The 21,224-nt window shown below is 55.5% G+C and overlaps 1 protein-coding gene across 2 annotated transcripts in view; it reads right to left on the bottom strand.

The window, feature by feature from the left end:
- Positions 1 to 3,305: 3,305 nt before the first annotated feature.
- Positions 3,306 to 21,224, bottom strand: part of PPARGC1B (PPARG coactivator 1 beta) — a 44,048-nt gene continuing 26,129 nt past the window's right edge. The window contains exons 1-12 of one of the 2 annotated variants that reach the window (XM_057409826.1): positions 18,687 to 18,895; positions 15,457 to 15,630; positions 13,185 to 13,397; positions 11,294 to 11,410; positions 9,385 to 10,531; positions 8,558 to 8,594; positions 8,100 to 8,164; positions 6,755 to 7,529; positions 6,249 to 6,324; positions 5,490 to 5,611; positions 5,006 to 5,160; positions 3,306 to 3,865 (exon numbers count right to left, since the gene is read on the bottom strand). In XM_057409826.1, coding sequence (XP_057265809.1) covers positions 3,762 to 3,865; positions 5,006 to 5,160; positions 5,490 to 5,611; positions 6,249 to 6,324; positions 6,755 to 7,529; positions 8,100 to 8,164; positions 8,558 to 8,594; positions 9,385 to 10,531; positions 11,294 to 11,410; positions 13,185 to 13,397; positions 15,457 to 15,630; positions 18,687 to 18,746 — 3,045 coding nt within the window. In that variant the 5' untranslated portion in view covers positions 18,747 to 18,895 and the 3' untranslated portion in view covers positions 3,306 to 3,761. Of the gene's footprint in view, positions 3,866 to 5,005; positions 5,161 to 5,489; positions 5,612 to 6,248; positions 6,325 to 6,754; positions 7,530 to 8,099; positions 8,165 to 8,557; positions 8,595 to 9,384; positions 10,532 to 11,293; positions 11,411 to 13,184; positions 13,398 to 15,456; positions 15,631 to 18,686; positions 18,896 to 21,224 lie in introns of those variants that run through there. The other variant, XM_057409825.1, reaches the window with a different exon arrangement.

Here is a 21,224-nt window from a genome sequence, read left to right as displayed (position 1 = left end):
TTGCAATGCTCCTTTGCATGGACCAGTGCTGGAATCACTCAAGACTGTAACATGGTGACTGAGCAGCCGCTTCATTGAAGATGACATGCAGGCCAGTCAGCTGCGCTGAGTAGGGATAGGGAGAAACCTCTTCTTTGGGGCAGCACGGAACCTAAAACCCAGGATTGTCCTCTGCATTCAGCCCAGACACTCAGAAATGTTTGCTCCTTCCCACAGAGCCCCAGGGACCCGCTGGAGTCCAGTCAGGAACCCAGTATCCCACCCTGAACCACGAGCTTCCCTGGGACAAATCTGTGCAAAAAAGGCAAAGGGGCATTTTATCACGAAGACTTCACATTCAGCATTACCCCACAGTACCTGTAGGAAACTAATGGGGGACATTCTATAGTCATATATGTTTAAAAAAATAAATCTCCTCACTTATTGCCTACCATAATACACCCTTTGGCTCCCAGTTCCTCTCTGAAGTATCACTCCTACCAGCCCCGCAGCCCCAGCCCTCACAGGCAGCTGGGGCCAGGGTTCCCTTTTCGGGGTGCCAAGCTCTGAGCTACAGCCACAGCAGGGCACCCGCTGTGATGCCACAGGCTGGGCGGGATGTAAAGCTTGTCTGCAGGAGGGTGATCCTGCTCCCTGTTGCCATCAGCAAAGCACTGGCTGCCACCGGCTTCCCCAGCAGCACGGGCTGCCTCTCCCTGCTCTGCTCCTGCCTGGCTTCCCTGTCAGCATCCGGAAGAGTCACGGGCTGCTCAGGGAGTGAGCTCTCACCTGCACCTTGTGCCCGAGCACTCCTTCCTGCCTCTCTGCAGACGTTGAGCGCTGTGAGCTAAAGACACCTTTGTATTAAAAAAGATAAAAGAAAATCAACTAAAGTGGGAACTTTTCACCACAAACCCTGTGTGAGGGATTCTAAACCCAGCAGAGCTGTGCTTCTTGAGCTGAACACCCTCTATTCCTAAACCTTGAGGGAAGCCCCTGGAGCAGGCAGCGATGGGCCACAGTGCCCCTGCACCTTGCACACACCTCTGCGCATAGTGCGTAAGTCCTGGAGAAATTTCCTGGGTGGGAGGGAAAAGAAGCCATCCCAATTTAATGAGGAAAGAAAACAACAAAAAACCCAACAAATAAAACCTCCCCCAAAACCCAACCCCACTTATAGGCTTCAGGCACCACAAAGACCACGTATTGCATCTCTTCTTACCCTATGGGTGCAGTGCTGATGAGCTCTGTGCAGGATGAGCCCTCCCCTTCCCAAGCACCCACCTTGGTATTCAGAAGCCAGGCACGGCAGGGGCTGGGGGCTGACCCGGGGTGTCCAGCCACAGGAAAACTTTGGAATTTGATACCTGGGTACACCAAAACCAGTGCTTGGGAAGTGACTGAGTGATCCCCCAGGAGAGGGCTTCCTCAGGCATTGCACTGACCCTTACCCTCTGCCACCTTGATGCATCCCTAGCAGGGCCCGGCTGAGTGGTAGATGGAAGAATTCCACTTTGCTTCTTTTTTTTGTTTGCTTTTTTTTGGATTGATTGTTTTCTGAAAAACAGCACAGCACAGGACAGTACTACCCACCCTAAATGTGTCGCTATATACATTCTACATAAGCTCTATAGCAATCACATGTAAACATCATCATTGTGAGGAAATACTAGGACAGAAAAAGGCAAAGCTACAATGAGGCAATTGCCAATAGCAGATGCTCAGTCTTGGCCAGAGCTTCTCATGTTTGCTAAGGTGGGATGAGGAACCGGGAGAGCTTGTGGCAGGAGAGACACCAAACCTTGCTGCTGAGACTGAAATGGCACAAGGGCTGTTCCCTGGCAGTGATGGTCACCGGCGGGAGGTTGGGGACCTACAGTTCAAACCCGCAGCGGCCCATGGGCCCTTGCACTGCCGGGCTGGTTGTCAGAACCTTGGCTTCCCGAAAGCGGGGAGGAATAGCCAGGTAACTGTGCTGGTATCGGCGCTGCCGGCGCTCCTGATCCCACCAGAGACCAGCTCCACGGACGGCCCTGGAGCCCAGGGCCTCCTCGGCAGGGCTCAGGCTCTTAGCATCACATCTTGTGCAATTTCAGAGGCTTTGGTCATAACTCCCTGCAAGACGAAATAGTTCCCACACCAGGGAAATGAGAATAAACCTCTAAGTCATGGGGAAGGGAGATCCCAGGAGACTCTAATCTATTGACAGAGTTAAGGCTATAATATTCTATCTACATAGGATGGCTGAATCCCTAGTGGTCTCTGGGTCTGAAAAATAAATGGAAATGATGGAGATGGCTTGAGGAGCAGCCAGGTTCCCACTCCTTCTGGAAAAGTGCCTCTGGCCGGTTTGCGGTGGGGTTTGCTCCAGCCACTGGCGGGCTCTTTCCATCTCCCACCTCACCTGGAGATGGAGGACAGGTTTGCAAGCAAATTTCAGGGGGGCTGCTGCTTGAGCATGCCTTCAATGCAGTGCTGCTGGGCAGCTCCGAGGGTGCCTGGCCAGGGGCAGAGCAGGCAAGTGTGCCACAGGCACTGGGTGCCAACTGGGTGCTGGGGAAGTGTATGGCTTATCAGGTACCGAGCAGAGGACAGACAGGGCAGTGGAGCAGGCATTCAGTGTGGCTGCCATGCCCCCTTCCTGCCCCTCTGGATTTTGGGGGCCATCACAAATGGGTCTTCTTGCCCCACTTGCTTTGCAGGGGTAGAAGCAAGCGGGAAGCAAGCCACTCAGCCTGTCTCATCTCCCAGTGCCCAAGGGGCCAGAGAGAAGCCAGCTCCCTTGCACGGACCCGGAGGTGCCCGTCTCCCAGGCTGTGCCCACAGGATCAAGCCTGGCCAGCTCAGGCCCCTGGACCATCTCTCGTGGCTCCAAAGGCAGCAGGGGGCTGGAGCAGCGCTGGCTGCCAGGCATAGGTCCCACAGCCTGCCATGTAGTGCATCCTTCTACCACCCCTCTCCTTCAAGCCTGCAAAGCTGACTGGCCCTATGGTGAGAATGGCATGGGGCTGCTGTGCCCCACTGCCCACCTGTTCCAGCACACACCAGGACCAAGCTCAGCATCCGGGCGCTGCAACCCAGCTGGGCCGGGGCTGGGGGTCTCAGACCATGCAAGCAAAGAATAATGGCTTTGACAGCAAAGAGGGTGACTGCGACACAATGACCGAGCACCCTGGTTTGCCAGCAGGGCAGGCAGGTGCCTCCATGCTCCGTGACTCTGCTTTGACCCCCCATTTGCTGAGTGGCAAGTGCCTCATTACAGTGCATAGTTAAAAATCAAGGAAGCGGTACAATAAATCTGAATTACAGTACATCTGAGCCATAAATACATTTTTTTTAAGTATATACTTTTCTTTTTTTTCTCTTCTATTAAAAATTAGTTTATAATCCTGATTCTATTCACAATTAACAATTTCATCATCACACACTACGGACAAAAAAATGTTATGGTGAACACAGCTGCAACTCCACGGCGGGAGCACGGGGGAGACTGGGATGGGGGAGAGGGGCCGGGGGGCTCCTAGGCTCACCCTAAAACAACCAGTCAGCAGCGGAGGGACTAACGTGTGGCAGTGAGACATCAACACCATGGGGACTCACAGACAGAAGCAGCTTTGTTCAATGTAAACATCGATCGGAAGGGACAGCAGTCTCTCTCTCGCGTGCTCTCCTCTCTCACGCTCTCTCTCGCTTTCCATAGACTGAATAATTTCTTTGAAAACGTAAACATATTGGAAGTGCCTTGACTGAGGTATTGAGGTATTCCTCCAAGGTTAAGGCTGTTACCGATGCAGGCTTAGCTGGGCCTCCTGCAGCAAGCTGTCGAAATCCATGGTCTCATACTTGCTTTTCACTGGAGCTGGGGAGGACTCCTCTGCGCTGCAATCTGGGAACAGCAGGGAGGAAAACTGAGGCATGGCAGGGCACTGCTATCAGCATGCTGCCTCCCAGCGCTGCAGAGCCAGCTTGGACAAGCACTAATGCAAAGGGGAGTGGGGACAGTGCTGTCTCTTGCTACCCACAGCACTGCACAGCCACCCTACGATCTTCATCGTGGGGTGCTGTTTCCTATCTTCTCTCTGCCCAAAATGAGGGGCTCGGATTTATTTAGATGAAAATGGGCAAAATCAGAGGGACTGCTGCTCTGAGCAGATGAAATATTACAAGGCGCTAAAAGATCAGGCACGTGTGTCAAACTGAGCATCCAGAGAGAAGCCCAGACTTGGCGCTTTAATTTCTGTGTCTCAGTCACTCATGCCTGAAGTGGGACACTAGAACCACTGCACCCCCTGCAGAGGGTACAGAAATAAATGTGTGCTGTTTATGAAACACCTGAAGATCACAGCAACGAGGGCTGAGCAAGGCCTGGATCACACTTCTTTTGCAGGACTAGCACAGGGTTTCATTCCTGCCCCTCAGTTCAGGCTGCAGCCCTGCTACCTGCAAGGGCTGGGGTCCAACAAGACCTGGCAAATACTGCCACTGAGAGAGGCAGGAGGTGCTACAGAAGCCTGTACAGCACAGAAAGAGTTAATGCAACTGCAGCACATTTCAGTGCCGTCATTTTGGCTCAAAAATGCTTGTGCAGTGTGGTGAATCTGTCCTGTGGAGCAGCAAACCACCCAGATCACCTCTTGTGCTAATGAAATGTTGCTGATTGCTTTATCTAATGACTGGAAAGGGACTTCTCTGCTGGAAAGCATCCAGCACTGTAGAAACACAGCGGAGACAGCATGGGCTGTGGTCAGCTGAGACTCAGCAGCCCTGGGGTGCGAGGCTATGTTTTGCAGCCAACACACTCCAGGTCCTCACACCAATTGCTTTTCTTCTCTCCCCCTAGTTTCCCAAGCCATTTGACTGAGCTAAGAGCAGCTACGTGAGCCATAAGACAGCTGCTGGGCTTTTCCTGCAGGCTCTGAAGATGTTTAAGATCCTTGCCTGACTAGTGTTCAGCAGTGCAAGGTGCTGTTACAGCTCTGTGATGATAAATGAGATGCTTTGGAAAAAGCAGCTCCTGCTTTCTTACCCAAGTCAGCATATCTGGTCCAGAAGAAATGCCCGAGGCCACCAGAGCTGAGCTGGAACGAAGGCTCGTTCCTCTTCCGTAGTGAGGTGCCGTTCTTCAGAGATAAGGCGGCATGCTCTGAATACCGGTAGGTGATGAAGCCATATTTATCCCCCCTGAGCGACCAGAGAAAGAATTCAGGATGCAACGTGCCCCACATCCCCTCTCACACAGCTCTGCCCAGCACTGCACCCTCCATCCTGCTGTCCCTCCATCCTCCCAGCTCGCCCCATGCTCTTGGGCCTGGGCACACACTGCATTTCTTAGCCCAAAGCACTGAAACCATGGGCTTGGCTGACTGAGGGAGCTGGCGTGGCACAACTGCATCACTCGCACACACATGGCCAGGTGCAGGGCTGACCCTGCACCTTCTGGAAGTGCTGATGGTGCCTGGGGACAGGGGTTGCATGTAGCTGCTGGAGCCCTGGACTCGCTCCCCACTCACCTGTTAGTCCTGGACAGGACCTGACACTCCACGATCTCACCAAACACTTCAAAGCGTTTCTTCAGTTCGCTGGAGTTCATGCTGCTGGAGAGGTTTCTGATGTACACCACCCGGCCTTCCCCCTGGCAAAGCAAGTGAGAAGCTTCAGGCTCCATGACCCCACACCTCCACACTGCTGATGGGCACTGGAAACATGGGGCTGTCAAGGAGCCCTTGCAAACCAGCACTGGGAATCAGGCTGCAATAGGGAAGCATTCCCAAGAATTGCTAGGGGCAAAATGAAATTGCACTGCAGGAAAAAATAAAATGCCAGAGGGGCATGTGTGAACGTGTGTGTGCACAACATTACACAGGAAGAGGTCATTTCCCACTCACTCACCCTGCATCCAGCTCCCACCTACGGGCACAAGCCAGGTTCCTGGTACATGAGGCTGCCTCTGCAGCAGAACCACATCTGTAACAGCTGAGCAGCTTCAGGGATTCCCCAGCTCACCCCACTAACTGCCAATGCCAACTGTGCTGAAGCACCAGTGTGGGATGCTCCAGCCATTTCTGTGCCAAGAACTCTGTGTATTGCCAGTCGCCAGAGGCTTTCACTTCATATTGGGTTTTTCTCTCCCCCCTCCACCCCTATCTCCTTGTTTAACACTGGCCCTGCACCAAGGGCTGCTGAAGCCAGGGCTAATGGGCTGCACCACTGCTTTTCCAGAGCATGAGATGAACTGAGGGCTGAGGATTGCTTTGTCCCTGCTCACTTACGATGGCCTTTTCCCGTTTCTTCTCCATCTGGCCCCGGTGCCTGCTCCCGCCCTGACACTGTTCGCTGTTCTCACACCTGGGAAGCGAGGAAGAGGAGGTCAGCCCTGGGGGGAACCCAGTGAGAAAGCTTCAAACATGAAAAAGAAACTGAGGTAGGTACACAGGGTTGTAGCAGCAGGCGGGCAGACACTCTGGAGCACTGGCAGCCAAGGAGAGATGGGAACACTGGAAAGGACACTGGAAAGTCCTTTCTAATAAATTCTGGAGGGGGTTCCTAGCCCTGGCATGGCTCTGGCCCCTGCCCACACCCCAGTACTGCTTTCTCTGGCCATGGCTGATGTTTGCAGCAGCTGCTGTAGTACCAATTATTTCAACAGTTTTTCTTGCATTAATTTGCACCTTTATTACTTGGGCCAGTAGAGACAGACAGCCAGGGCTGCCATGGACCGATGCAAAAATGCAGGGGCAAGAACAGTCCAAAGTGCCCTCCCCACAGTCCCCTGTACCTGAAGGCGCGTCTGCTTGTGGGTGATCGGGACCGGCAGCAGGAAGACCCTGAGCTGGACCTGCTCCGGGAACAGTAATGCAAACTGGTCCTGGAAAGAGGATTTCTCCGCAGGCACAGCTTGGTGTTGCCATGCTCCTCTTCCTCCTCCTCCTCTTCCTCCTCTTCCTCCTCTTCCTCCACAGGGGAGCCGCTCTCGCTGCAGCTATCTTCAAAGACGGTGTCATACTCAGGGGTCTTGCAGAAGATCATGTCCTCGTCATCAAGAGCACTGTCCAGAAAGCCAAAGTGCTTTGTTAAGCTGGCTCTGATCTGCTGGTCTCTCAGCTGTTTGACGCCATCCTTCCACAGCATCTCGCTGCCAGCCTCCTTGCTGCTGAGGTCCAGCCCCTGGTAGTGCGCAGCTGGGACCCTCCTCTTGTGCTCTGTCTCCACTTGGCCTGGGGGCTCCCATGACCTGAGCACCTTCCTCTGCAGGGCGGCTTCGGGCTTCATGACCTGGCAGTAGTCGTGGTCCCCAAAGGAGCGGGAGAAGGGCCGCTTGAGCACGCCTTGCTGCTCGGGGAGCACAGGGCGCCCGGCAGCTCGGCTCAGGTGGGCGAACAGCTCTGTCCTCTCAGGGTGCTTCCTGAGGGCTTTCCGGGAGGCTGCTGCATCCCCGACACCCCCGGGGCTGGGGGCCATCCCATCCTCCTTCCCCAGCTCCTGTGTGATGTCTGGCTTGTACAGGTCTTCTTCAGCGGGCTTGTATGGCGGAGTGGTGGGTGGTGTGAGACCTAGACCACACGAACAAAGGGCAGGAGTCAGCTTTGCCCCCACCATCCTACCCCAGCACCACAGACACTGCAAAGAAGGAGGTTGCTCAGCCCCACAGCCACATCCATAGAATCATAGAATGGTTTGGGTTTGAAAAGATCATTTAGTTCCACCCCCCCTGCCACAGGCAGGAACACTTTCCACTAGACCAGGTTGTTCAAGGCCCCATCCAACCTGGCTTTGAGCATATCATCCAAGACATCATTCACTGGCACTTGGGGAAAAAGAAGGATGCCTGATCCCAGCTGGGACCAGAGGACTCTCCCTTCCCCATGGGCCATACAAGGCCCTTTGAACAGCTCCCCCACGCCAAACGCACACCCCTGAGTTTCTCGCAGCGCTTGGATGTGGAGGCAGCACATGGGAAGTCTCCTGTGTTTGTGGATCAAAAAGGGGTCCTGGGCCAGGGGGTGAATACGTCCCTGTGGCTGGGCTCAGCTGCAGCTGATGAACCAGGCTCAATTTAGGATAAATTTGCCCCCTCCCAGGGAGGATTTCTGCAAAATTAAGAAATGAAAAGCCTGTCCTACCTGCTGTCCCACACAGCTCCACAGTCAGCATCGGCTCAAAGTTTCTCTTCCCAAAGGCTGGGTCACTGGAGAACAGAAAATAAGGAGAAAGTGTTTAGGTTAAAACTGTCCCAAACCCCGAAGGAAACTGAGAAACCACTGCTTACAAGCAACCCCTCCCATCGTGCCATATGGAGTAACCCCACAGAGGGGTGCAGGGGCAAAGGGGCAAGCAAGTGTGCCCTCCCCATCCCAGCCACAGCTCCAGGGCACGTTGCCCCTGGCACATAGCAATGCTCTGCCCTCAGCCCAGGGCTCTGCCAGCTCCTTGCACCCGAGCGATGGCCACGGCTCCCCACAGCCCCACGCCCCACTGCAGGGCTCAGTCTGCTCTACACAAGCAGCTTTGCCCGCTCGCTGCAGACACATGCCCAGCCAGACACACCACAGTGGTTTCCTGTAGCCCCATGCACACTTACGTTTGTGCCAAGGACAGTGTGAGACCCCTGGGTGTTTCTGAAAGGCAAGGAGAGAAGCAGGGTTACCAGTGAGGCTGTGCACCTTCCTCCAGCCCCCACAGCAGGAGCCAGGGCCCAGCTGCCCACCCTGGCCTGGCAGTGTCTGGGGACCGCCTGCCTGTGAGGCAGCAAACGCTGTCAAGGTTGGAACATTCCCACTCACAAAGCACTTGCAGATAGCTGAGAGTCTGGGGCCCTGATGCAGGTGAACCTGGTGCGCAGGCAGAGGAAGAGGGACCTGAAGGGATGGGGCAGCCTGGTCCCTGCTGGGTTAGTGCTACACTGACTCCTTCATAAAACCATAGAATCACAGAATCATGGAATAGCTAGGTTTGGAAAGGACATTAAGACCATCTAGTTCCAATGCCCCTGCCATGGGCAGGGACGCCTCACACTAGACCATGTTGCCCAAGGCTCTGTCCAACCTGGCCTTGAACACCACCAGGGATGGAGCATTCACCACTTCTCTGCGCAACCTGTTCCTGTGCCTCATCACCCTTACAGCAAATTCATCTTGTTATAAAGATGGGTAAACTGAGGCAGAAGGCTCCCATGTATTGAAACAGCATTCCAAAACCAGACCCCCAACTCCACATGCATGGGACCCCCGAGCCAACCAGCACATGTCAGGGCTCTGCTGTGCTTGGGGCCATTCACAGCTTCACTGCTGAGTGACAAGTGCTTGGCCAGTAGCACCTGCCAGTGGCAGGGACAGCACAGACATTATCAGAGGCAGTGCAGGCACACCAGGGCTGGGAGAACAGAGTGGCAGTCCCCAGGCCCCTTACCTGCTTGTTCCAGGAGGACACAGCGCCGGTTCTCAGCCTCATTGCCCACCTCACCATCCCCTGGGGAGCCCAGGGAGAGGGGCTGGGGCTCTGCTGATGGTGCTGTAACCCCCACTTCCACTTCAGCTGCAGGATCTTCAGGGGAGAAGCCCTCCAGTGCTGGCCATGGTATGGGCTGTCTGCAGGGCAGGGCATCGCGGGAGCTGCGGCCATCCCCTGCCTCCCGAGGGATGGAGAGCTCAGGGGGTGGCTCGTCAAGGAAGGAGAGCCAGTGGTCGAGCTCAGGGTTGAGTCTCTTGGACCGACGTACAGCATAAACAGTGCTCTCCTGCTTGCGGGCCACCTTCCCCACGGCTGTGCCTGGGGTGCCCACATGCTTCCCAGCATCATCCTCGTGGCCACCCAGCTCCTGCAGTGCCTCTGCCTCAGCCCTGGGGCTTTGCCGCGGCTCACCCTTCTCTGGTGCTGTTTTGGCTTTGGATGTGCAGGTCCCAACAGCATCCTCCCCATCTCGGGTCAGCGGCACAGGGGAGCAGGAGCCAGGTGGCTGCACCAGGGCAGCATACACAGGCTTGCCCAGGTGGTATGGCTTGCTCACGTCGCACAGCAGGTCCCGTGCCAGCAGCTCCTTCAGGATGGAGAAGGATGCTCCAGGCTTCTTGCAGCTTCCATTCATCTGCCAGGTGCAGCCTGGCTGGCTCTGCGCTCTCCCAGGGGTACCTGGCTGTGCGGGGCAGTCTGTTTTGGCTCTCTTGTAGGGGCTGCTGCAGGGCTGGGGCATGGCATCAGCGGTGTCACAGGCGGGCAGCTTCCTTGGTGGCAGGCAGTAGGTGTGCATGTAGCGGATGAGCTCCACCACCGAGTGCATCTCCCCCTCACAGAAGAACTGGCTGCCAGAGCCATCCTCTGCCGAGGATGGGGGTGTCACCAAGTCGCTGGAGCTCACAGAGTCCTCACTGAAGTCGCTGTCATCCTCATGATGGTTGCAGTCACCAGGGGACAGGTGGTGGCTGCTGCTGGGGCACTCCTCAGGCACCCGGGGGGCTTGGGGGCAGGAGGCGGTAGAGGTGAGGTGTCGGTGCAGCTCAGAGCAGCTGCGGCTCTGCACCTGCGGGACACTCACCCTCCTGTCCCGGGGACCCTCCACCTTCAGAGAGGAGAGAGGAGAAAGCTTATGTCAGGTCACAGCCCCAGCCTGACACAGGCACCAGGAACAGGGGGAGAAGCCCCCCAGACTGACAGAGCCACCGCACATCTTTGAATCCCTGGTTCCAGTCCCCCAGCATCCTGACGTGCCTAGGGTCAGCCTCACATCCTAGAGGGGATAACTAGGCACTCCAACCACCCTGAGTGCTGCACCCCCCCAGCCAGCATGCAATGATGCTCCTCCCCAGGAGGGATTTGCTTCTCTTCCCAGGCAATCTAATTTGCTGGGCCTAATGCACAATTACCATTAGCAAGGTAGAAAAATCTTTGATGGCAACTTCTGCTGGGATTCAGGAGATTATCTTAAGTGATGGGGTCAGCTCTGAGGCTCTCCCCATAACAATGGCTCCCCACTTGGGCTGCAGGTCACTGGGGACCTGGACAACCAGGGAGCACACAGGGCTTTCACAAGCCAGTGCTTAGGGAAGCCAGGAGAGGCCTGACCCCACAGGGTGCAAATGAGATCCAGACCTTTCTCAGCCCAGCACAAAGCCCAAAAGTTTCACTGAGCAGCCCCAGCACAGGCAGGGACAGGAACACTGTGCACTGCTGTGCTGGTGGTACGGTCCCTGCCTGTTCCCAGCCCCTGCCCCAGCCCAAAGTCTACCCATGCTCTCAATACCATCCTTTGATGACCTCTCGTAGGATGGCTCATGAAAGGTGAGCACTGAGTGGTCTCGAGCTCTGCCTGCTAAGGAAGTACCTTTGTGCAGGGACGTGTGGGTCGGGATTTAGGGGTCCCCAGGCGCCGGGCGCTCCCGTCCCGCTGCGCCTCACAGCTCGGGGGCACATGTGATGGAGAGAGGAGCAACTTCTTCAGCTGCAAAGAGAAGTGGCAAGAAAAGGAGTCGGCATCGCAGTGAGGGTAGGAGAAAGTGCTGGCAGGGCAGCAGCCCCCCAGCTCACACTGCACTGGGCACGGCCATTGCTGAACGCGCAACACAAAAATGGGGGAGGAAAAATAAAATCACAGGGAGGCATTTCCCACATCCCAGTGGACAGCCCTGAAGGGGTCCCACAGCATTCACCCACATCCCCAGGGACCCCCAAGCAGGTTGGGGTGGTGGGGACATGGGGGAATTTACTTCCTAGGGGCATCCCTACTCTCATTGCACAGAGGAGCTGTTGTGGTATCCAAACTTCTCACTCTACCAGTTCTGCCCTGAGGTGACAGAGTCTTTACTTTGTCGTAAGTGGTGGGTTTGGACAGCTCACTTAGGTCCCATCCAAGGCTCATTTAGCCAAAACATCCAGAGGGCCTGGGCTCTCAAGGCATTTTGTAGATGCAAGCCCCTGTGGGACCTGTTGAGGATCTTCCCCAACATGCTCTGTCAAGACCATGAGTGGTGGAAGTGGGGTTTTCCCTGGGCTACCACATCTGATGGCAAGGTCAGCATATCATTTTTTTCTACTCAAACCCATTTTTGGTTAGGGGAGGAAAAAAACCCATACCCCAACCCAGCAATAACATTTCACATTCCACCCATGTCACACTAACAACTGAAGGTGACAACAGCTCAACAGCAAGACGACTGCGTAGGGGCAAGGGAACTGCATGGAGGAGACAGATCTGGGGCTCCTGTGCTGGCCAGTGGGCACAGAGCCCCAGGGCAGGCATCGGGGGGACTTTAAGGAGTGACAGAAATAGTGGGTGCCCGGATCAGGGTCTGCTGGGAAACATCAAGCAGGGCACCCACAGCTTTAGGCGTGCAGCTCCTGCTGGTGGAAGCAACCAGCACCCTTTCCCCCCCACCCCTGCAACGTATACATCCTATATATACACATACATGTCGTGTGTGATATATACCCCCCGCGAGGGCAGTGGAAATGCACGCTCTCACCACTGGATGTCACTCCTCCCCATCACAGCCCCGGCTTTTGGGGACACCCGGGGGCCAGGCTGGGGGTCCCTGGGGGGGACCGTGAGCCGCAGGAAGGAGTGGGCTGGGGATGGTGGTGGTTTGCAGCACGTACTGCCAGTTAGCTCTGGCCAGGAGCGGGCAGCAGGGCTGGAGCCCTGATAATGCAGGGAACCAAGAGGTCACCACATCTGTAGACACTGGAGGCCACACAGCCCGAGGGGGTTGTGGTAGAAAGCATGTGGGCTCAAACCCAAGCCAAGGGCATGGGCTGTCTGTCCCTCAGGCCGAGCCCCCTCTGTCCCTCCTGCGAGAGCAGTGGGCAGCTCGGTCTCAAGGCAGAGCTGGATGGGAGCAGCCACCATTCCCATGGGCACGGAGCTGGGATGCACTAGGGGAGACCCCCAGGCAGCCCCACATCCGCACATCCCATTAAAAGCAGATGTGGGTCTTGCCAAAGCAGCTCCCACCCTTTCAATACCCACCCCCACCCCTTTCATATATATAATTGTATACACACAGCTTGTTCCCGTGAGGATGGTGATGGAGGTGACAGCAATGATGCAGAACATGTATACGTATACAATACAAGTATATGCTTTGGTATTGACGGTTAAAGAGAGTTTTAAGCCTAGAATGAAAAAATTCAGACCTTTGCTTCCTATCATACCCATGCAGCCGGCTTATCAGGGGCTCATCCAAATCCACCTTAAACAGTAGGAAGTGGGTTCTTACTAGAGACAGCTCATCAAACTCGGGGGCCGGGGATGGCCCCCCCGTGACCGGGGCGGTGGGTTTGGGGGAGGGGGCAGGCGAGGTGTAGGCATGGTTGAGCGTGTCCCCCTCTTCCATAGTGTGGAAGGCAGCCAGGCCCATGTCATCTCCCTGTATATCATCCAATGTCTCGGTGAGGGCTGCCAGCAGTGCTTCATTCTCGCTGTCTATTATCTGAAAGGAAGAGGCAAAGAAGAGAGGGAGAGTTAGGCTGGGCAGAGGGACTCCAGGATGCTGGGCCAGAGGCAGGAAGGGCTGGTGATGCCACGCCAGCACCCACACTTCCCAGTGACCCCACAGGGGATCTGGGAGAGCTCTTCCCCAGCACACTAGGATGGGATCAGGAGGAGACAGACCCATCTGAACAGGAGCATCAATCTGTCCTCCTGCACCCACAGTGGGAAAATAATGAGTCAGAGCATCTTCTCTCCCAACAGTAGTCTCCACCCCACCATGGGGCAAACAGCAGCAGATAAAGGATCTGTGATTAAAAGGCTCCTTGCCCAAATCCTCCTGATTCTGGGCTGCAAATTCCCCCAGGATGGGAGGGGGGCCGGGAGCAGAAACCAGCCAGGATGGGAGCCTGTGGGGCTGGGGAGGCCCAAGAGGGCACAACCAGTTATTTTCAGCTCTCCTGATGGGGAAGGCAAAGGAAATGTGAAGAGTCATAAGCCTGGCCCAGGGCTGCCCAGTGGACAAGAAGGCAGAGGGGAACCTCATCCCAGGCTGCACCACTGGCCAGATGCCACAACGTGCACAAGCAGTATGGGTTTTGTTTTCACTAAAAGCCCCCAAACACAGGCACCTCCAGGTCGACAGGGGCTCTCAGCCCTCATGCTTAAAGCTGGCTGCACTCAGCGCTCTGTGAGGAACCCGACTGACAGAGCATAGCCCCCAGAACGAGATAGGCTTTATCTTACAGGTCCCCTGATCTCTTTCCTCTGGCAAATGGCATGATCTGGGGATGCTGACAGGAGAATTGTGAGTGTTTGGGGCTGCACTGGGCCAAGCAGGGCCACAGGCTGTTCCTGCGTCCTCCCTGCCCACTACCCCAACCTGCCCCCTTGGGCCCCTCTTCCCATCTGGGCTCCACCCTGCCTGATGCACCTCCTGCCATCCCAGTGCCCTCCCAGTCCCACATAGCCCATCGAGCCCCTTTCCAGACTGGAAATATGATATAAAAGCCCAGAAGAGGATGCAGAAGCTGAGGAAAGGCTGAAGTAAGCAGGAGTTCCTCCTATTTGGTCCTCCTCCATCATATTCTGAATGTAAACCATGTCCAACAAGAAGCAGCCTAACATCAGCTACAAAATTAGCACAGGGGTAAATTCAGGCTCGCAAAGAGGACTGCTGACTGCATGCAGCCTCCTGTGTTTCTCTCATCTTGTTTGAAAATTAAATATCTTTTGTTCCATGCCCTAACCTTGCACGCAGTTACCAGAGGAGGCTCCGGGGAAAGGCAGCAGGATGCTCCGGTTTTGGCTCTCTTTTCCTCCTGTTATTGGCCTAAGAGCACTGTGCATACAAGTTCAGTGGGATACATTTCATCATACTCCACTGCTCCTAATGGGCCTGTCTTTTGCATTTCTTTTCTGTTTATCTTTTCCCCAGGAAGTTCAGCGGAAAATATGCATCTCGTGATGAAGGTCCCTCAGCTGGACTGGACCATTTTCAAGCACAGCATCAGCACAGCGTAAAAGCCAGAGGGTTGTTATTGTGGGCAGGTTAGAAAATATTGGGGGTTTTTATGGCTTTTTTTTCCCCTTGTTTAAATATAAATCCTCCTCCCTCCCAAAATGTAACCCAGAGTTGGTGAGGAGAGAAACCAGCTACCCTCTGCCAGCGGGACCCAAACCCAAACACAGGGAGGATGCCAAAGCTGGAGAGCCAGGGAAGGGGCTGCTTTTTGCTCCCAGAAAATGAACATTCCTGTCCCACACCACAGCCCAGGTATCCTGGGAGTTGAACAGGATAAGCTGCACACCAGCTGTAGTTCTTCCAGTTCCTTTTTAATAATACATCACAGGAGGGTTGGCTCAGCAGCCTCCTCTGCTCATCCACCTCCTCATTAGCCTTACACTGCTTGCCCCATTTAGAGCTGGTGCAGAAATTAATGGAGCACTAATCAGCTGGGGAGGACCTATTAATAGTTGTGTGTTCCTTCCTTCTCCCTCTCCCCTGCCCTCTTCCTGCCTCCATCCTGGGGTCCCCTGTATCAGGAGAATGGGAGTACCTGGAACAGCTCGGAGTCGTCTGTGCTGTACTGGCTGGAGTCGGTCTCTGAGTGCTCCCCGCACCACTGTAGCTCACTGAAGCAGCTGGCTGAGTCAAAGTCACTGGCATCCAGCTGAGACAAATCGATCTCAGGGAAGTCGGAGTAGAGGTGCTCCTCACCAGACACCTCGTACTGGGGAGAGAACAGACAGGTGGTGAGCCTGAGGGGCAGGCAGCAACAGGCAGCAGCAGCCTCCTGCATAGGCAGCCATCTCCTCGCATGCTGTCGCTCCCACTCAAGCCCATTACTCAGACCCTCTTCCAAATAAGCTTTGGCGAGCAGTTCCAGAAGCAATTACACTGCAGTGCAGAGTGTGGAGAGCGCCTCTTCACTGCACATCTTTACTGCACACCTTGCAAATCAGTTTGCTCAGTCTGGCACTGGCACTGCTGGTTAGCAAAAGCCACCCCACAACTGCCACCGAACTCCCCCTCTTGTGTCAAGGGTCAAACCAGCAGCGTCAGCATGGGAAAAGCCTCATCTCCTCTGGTGAGCAGATGCTTACAGCACAGGATCTGGGCTGTGGCAAAGCAGCTGCTTGTGCTCTTAGGGGAAATTGAAGCTATTCCTGCCTTTGGTGCCTTAAGGGTGCTACCCAGGGTTATCCAGCTTCCCTGGGAATCAGCAATAGCAGAGCAAGCAACATGAGAGACTTGGGAGCATGAGACAGCAACACATGGGACCCGGCTCACGCCCAGTCCCCATGGCTGCTTGATACCCTGTCCCCACCTCATGGCACTGAACCGCTTAGGGGGAGTCCTTTGGGAAAGCTGAACATCCTGCATATCCCAAGGCACTGCCAAGGAGGCAATACAAACCCTGGTCCTCACATTATACATGCAGGATAAGAAAAACAGCAAGGAAACAAATCGATGTCCAGGTGCACACGGGGCGATGTGAGCCCTAAAAACTGAACTAAGAATCTCCATTTAACTACAGAAAGGCACCTGCTTCTGCCTGGCTCCCAAAGCCCTGTGACTGTACCCAACACCAGCGGAAACAAGGTCTGGCACCAGCACGGCCCTGCCTGCATCAGGTCAGGCTTGGTTTTGCCCCCAACATCCAGGTTCAAATGCAGAGGGGAAAGGCCTAGTGTGACTCCTCCTGGCATTGGCTATCCAGAGGGAGTTTTTTGGCAATGAGGGAAGCAAGTTTATTTACAGAGCTATAGGATTCTGGAGCAGGCAAACATTTGAGCATGTGAGAGAGAGGCAGGAGAACATGGGGGCCTCCCCTCCTGAAGTGCCCTGGAAGGGTCTCCTCCAACACTCAATGGGAAGGAAAAGGAATTTCAAACAGAGCTGCAGGAATGGAAAAGACAGCGTTCTCTCTTTTTTGTTTTAAATTTTCGTTAGATAATCTGGGATAATTGATTGTGTTCCCATAGGCTGAGCAGCCCATGTGCCATGCTCCCCACTGGTCTTAGGACACCCTGTGCAATACCAAAAGACACTCCTGTGCACACACCTGCTCCCACTTTGCATTTCCCACCTGCTTTTCACCCTGTCCCATCCTAGGAAGAAAGGGTGAGCAGTTTGGAGGGTGCAGCAAAGGTAAGGGAGAGCAGTTTCACAGCCTGTGTCCTGGCAAGGGACTGCCAGCCCAAATGTGCCATGGCCACAGCAGGGCTAGGGGATGCTCTCCCCAGCACCCTCCCTCCACCCTGTTGCTGGAGAAGGTGTATCAGGTAGACATCCATGAGTGTGGTACCACCACATATACTGGGCACAAAAAGAGTCTGTGCAGCTCCAGGATTTGGATACTCCTTGTGGGCCCCCAAGGCGAGGGCTCTTCAAACCTGCCCTGCAAAGATCTTTGCTCTCTGTGTGGTCAGAGCACATGCAGTAGGTCAGGAGTCCCTGTCCTCTTCACTGCCAGCTTTGAGGAACACGGTTACCTTTCCTTTAGCTCTCCCGTTCCCTCTGCTCGTGCCCATGCTAGGCTGCTCTGGGATCAGTTGTCCTTTGGCCTCTCAGATGTGCCCCTTACCTGCTGTAGCCTGTCCCTGCTTTCCTTTTTCTTGTGCCTGCTCCAGAAAACATCTCACAACAACCCTGGCTCCCACTTCTCCCCAAATCTTCCCATGGGAACACAGGCAAAGGCTTTTATTTTTAGAAAAGCCATACATACATAGATATATGTGTGTGTGTGTCTGCGTGTTCAATTAAAAATAGCAGAGCAGTCAAATTCTCCTGCTCCTTTTGATATGCCACAAGGGAAAAGATCCTGGTGCTGAGATCACAAGGAGCAGCTGACACCAGGGCTCAGGATGTCTTTTGATCAACTCCACAGATGTGACATGTCCCCATTGGCAACAGAGCTGGGTAAAAATAAACTCCTGCAATCCGGCGCTGCTGAGCTGCCCTCTTTGGGCACCCTCTAGGCAGGAGTGCCCCGGCACTGCACTGTGTGCAGCCATCCCGAGGCAGTGGCTGGCAGCAGATGCTCCCAGGTGCCTGGCTAGCCTAGGTCAGGAGTGCCTCAGACTCAGCTCTGCCTGTCCCAGTCCCCCTCCTCTTTGGAAAAAGCAGGGAGAGCCTTTGCTCAGCACAGCCACCCGCATGGGCACCCACAGGGCATCCCAGCAGGAAGCCATGGCCCCAGCCACCCTGCTCTGCTCCAAAGGGTCATTTAAGCAGCCCAGCCACCTACGGACCTGAGTCCATGGTGGGAATCCATCACTTGGAGCACCGCTAGCCCAGCACTGAGCACTGAGAGCAGAGCTCCAGCTGCAGGGCTGGGGCAGGACCGAGCCCCCTCCACGGGTAGAGGTGGCAGTGGTGAGGGGAGGCTGCCTGTGGGCACTGGACTCCATCTGCCCTAACTTTCCCTTTTCCCACCCTTTGCATTTCCTGCTGCCTTGGGAGAGGAGTGAACTTTTGTTCTAATTTTACTCGGGAGTTTGCAGCCATGGGTTCTTGGTGTGCAGCCAGCAAACACCCATGGAGACATGCTCAGAAAGTCGGAGGCATCCTCCAGCCCAGACACCTGGTCTGTGTGCACTGCAGCGTGGCTGTGACCGGTGGCTCGCAACAACACGTCTATGGATCCCTGCGCCAGGGAAGAGCGATGCCCAGGCAGCCAAGGGTGCCCCCGCGCCACACACCTACACCCTCTGGGGCAGCAGGAGCCCAAGCCTCAGCATCCCTCCCCTGCAGCAGCAGGAGAGCCCTGCAGCAACACCACACCTGAAAACCAAAGCTGAAAGGTGAAGGGTATGTGGGGGAATGGCCTCCTCCCAGAGACATCCTCTTCAACTTGCTTTAAAGCATGAGCCAGCTCTGACCTCAGCCCTAGCAGAAATGCAATCACAATTAGAATCATGGAATCAACCAGGATGGAAAAGACCTTTAATATCATCAAGTCCAACCATAACCCCAGGACTGTCAAGCCCACTGCTAAACCACGTCACTAAGGGCAAACTGACCTCCCCTCATGGCTGCCCCTCATGATCTCCACTCAGTCACTCCACATCTGCCCCTTCATGGCAGCCCCGCACTGTATAGCTGCCGCCCCTACGCCTCATGGCCACCCCTCACCTCCCCTCAAGATGTACTCTTATGGCCTCCCCTCATGGCCCACGGCTGCCCCTGCTCTCACCTCATGATCTCCCCTCACAACCACCTCACCACTCCCCTCACGGTCCTCCCTCACCCCTCATGGCCACCTCTCCTGTCCCCTCACAGTTTCCCCTCATGGCACCCCTCCTGTCTCCTCACGATCTCTCCTCACAACCATCCCACCTCTCACCTCATGATCTCCCCTCATGGCCGCCCCTGCTCTCCCCTCACAATTCCCCCACATCTCTCATGGCCACCTCTCCTGCCCCTTCATGATTTCCCCTCACGCCGCATGGCCACCCTATCTCTCCTCTCATGATCTTCCTTCATGGCTGCTCCTGCTCTCCCCTCTGCCCTCATGGCCGCCTCTCCTGTCCCCTCACGATCACCCTTATCTCCGCACTGGGCAATGGCACATGCATTGTGCTCGTGCTTAGCGAGGCTGCGAGTGCCTCAGCTTCTGAAGCCTGCCGGCGGGCAAGCGGTGCTGGATGTGAGCAGAGCCCGCGAGGGAACTTAATCCTGTTTAAGCCCGGCAGGGCAGATTTGCATTGCCGCCCGCATACATGGCCCCAGGATGCTTTGCAAGCGCCTTGTCACTCACACGCCGCTTTGCTGCACGGAGAAAAAGAAGGGGCTGAAGGAACCAGCCAGAAACAGGCAGCACAAATCCTCGCCGGGGAGCCGAAGCGGTGACTCAGCCCCGCACGGAGCCTCCTACCCAAAGCATGAGGGGATAAATACACATCCACGTGCTGGAGACAGAGCCCCCCATTAACCGGCAGCGTTTCGGCTGGGACCCAACCCAGCAGAAGGTGAGAAATGCCAAGAACATGAAACGCCGGCTCCCGCCAGCCCTCCCTTGGCAGCATGGGCAGCACTGGTGCTGGGTGCCTGTGTTCATGGCCAGCCGGGGAGTTTCCCCCTCCTCGCCCTCACCCCAGGCTTGTCTCTAGAAAGGAAATAAAATCCTCCTGCAGGGGTTCTGGAGGGAGCAGTCCGGTCTTATCAGGGAAATCCGCAATCACAGACTGCTTGAAACGGGGATTACAGCCGCGCAGGGAGCCGGGCTCCGGGATGAACTCCTACCCGGGCAGGCGGCACTGGCGCAGCGCTGGGCACCACTGCACACCACACTCGCTGCTTCAGGCAGAGCGAGCCCTGCCCAGGGGCTGCAGGCCCTCAGCACCCTCCCCGGCCAGCCCAGCAGGCAATGGGGGCATGCAGTCACCGTGACCCGTGCCAGGGCCAAACCCAGCCCTGGTCAGGCCACCAGTGCTCTGGAGCAGCAAAACTGGATGCTGCCAGCCCCTCATCATCCCCAAGGATGCATCAGCTCCCTCTCAGTGCAAAGGGACCACTGTGGGGTGGGCACCCCCCTCCAGTTTGGCAAGGAGAGCAGAGATGGGGATGGAGGAGAGAGCTATAAATAAGTGTAAATACAGCACGGAGGCACCTGGCCAGAGCTGTGAAGGTCACCAGAGTGTGTGCCAGCAGATAAGCAACCCCCTCCCCGCTGGCATTTGACAAAATGTCACTGTGAATGAGGGAGAGATGGTGTCGGGTTGTGCCTTGGCCCAGCTGCCCCTCGCCACCCCCTGATATTTATAGCCTAAGAACCCCAAAGTAGAGGGTAAGTGGTCCCTGCTCGGGAGGCAGTGAAGGCAGCGGGGATCCTGCCTGCAAACACACTGATGGGACATGGCAGAGGGAGGCAAGAGGGGTGCAAGGCAAGGCTGTGCTGCAGCGGACTGCTGCTCCCTCACCCTGTTCCCCAGCTTGGGGGGGACGAGGAGCTTGGAATCCCAGGCTCCCAGGTCTGCACAGACGCATGCAACATCCCAGTCCTGCTAGGAGCAGGGCATTTCGCCCTCTGCACTCTGTTGATGGTTAATTTCTTTTTAGTTCTACTGATCTGTTAACGCTTCAGCCCAGCCAGCAGAGGAAAAACCAGCACTGGCATTTAAAGCTGGACAAAACAAATAGCAGGTTGATCCTTTCTTCCACTCAAACTGTTCAAAAACAACTGCTGCTTGTCTGCATTGCTGTACATGTGGGAGCCACCGCAGCAGTGCACTGAACACCCCACATGGAACATCCCACACCGACACGTGTGGGGCAGCCACAATGTCAATGCAGCCTGTGACCTGCAGAGCAAGAGGTGCT

This window comes from Pezoporus wallicus, unplaced genomic scaffold, assembly GCF_028554395.1.
Source record: "Pezoporus wallicus isolate ANWC-B61680 ecotype Strahan unplaced genomic scaffold, APGP_CSIRO_Pwel_v1 contig_4309, whole genome shotgun sequence".
Taxonomy (NCBI): Eukaryota; Metazoa; Chordata; class Aves; order Psittaciformes; family Psittacidae; genus Pezoporus; species Pezoporus wallicus.
This window is presented reverse-complemented; position numbering and strand designations above follow the sequence as displayed.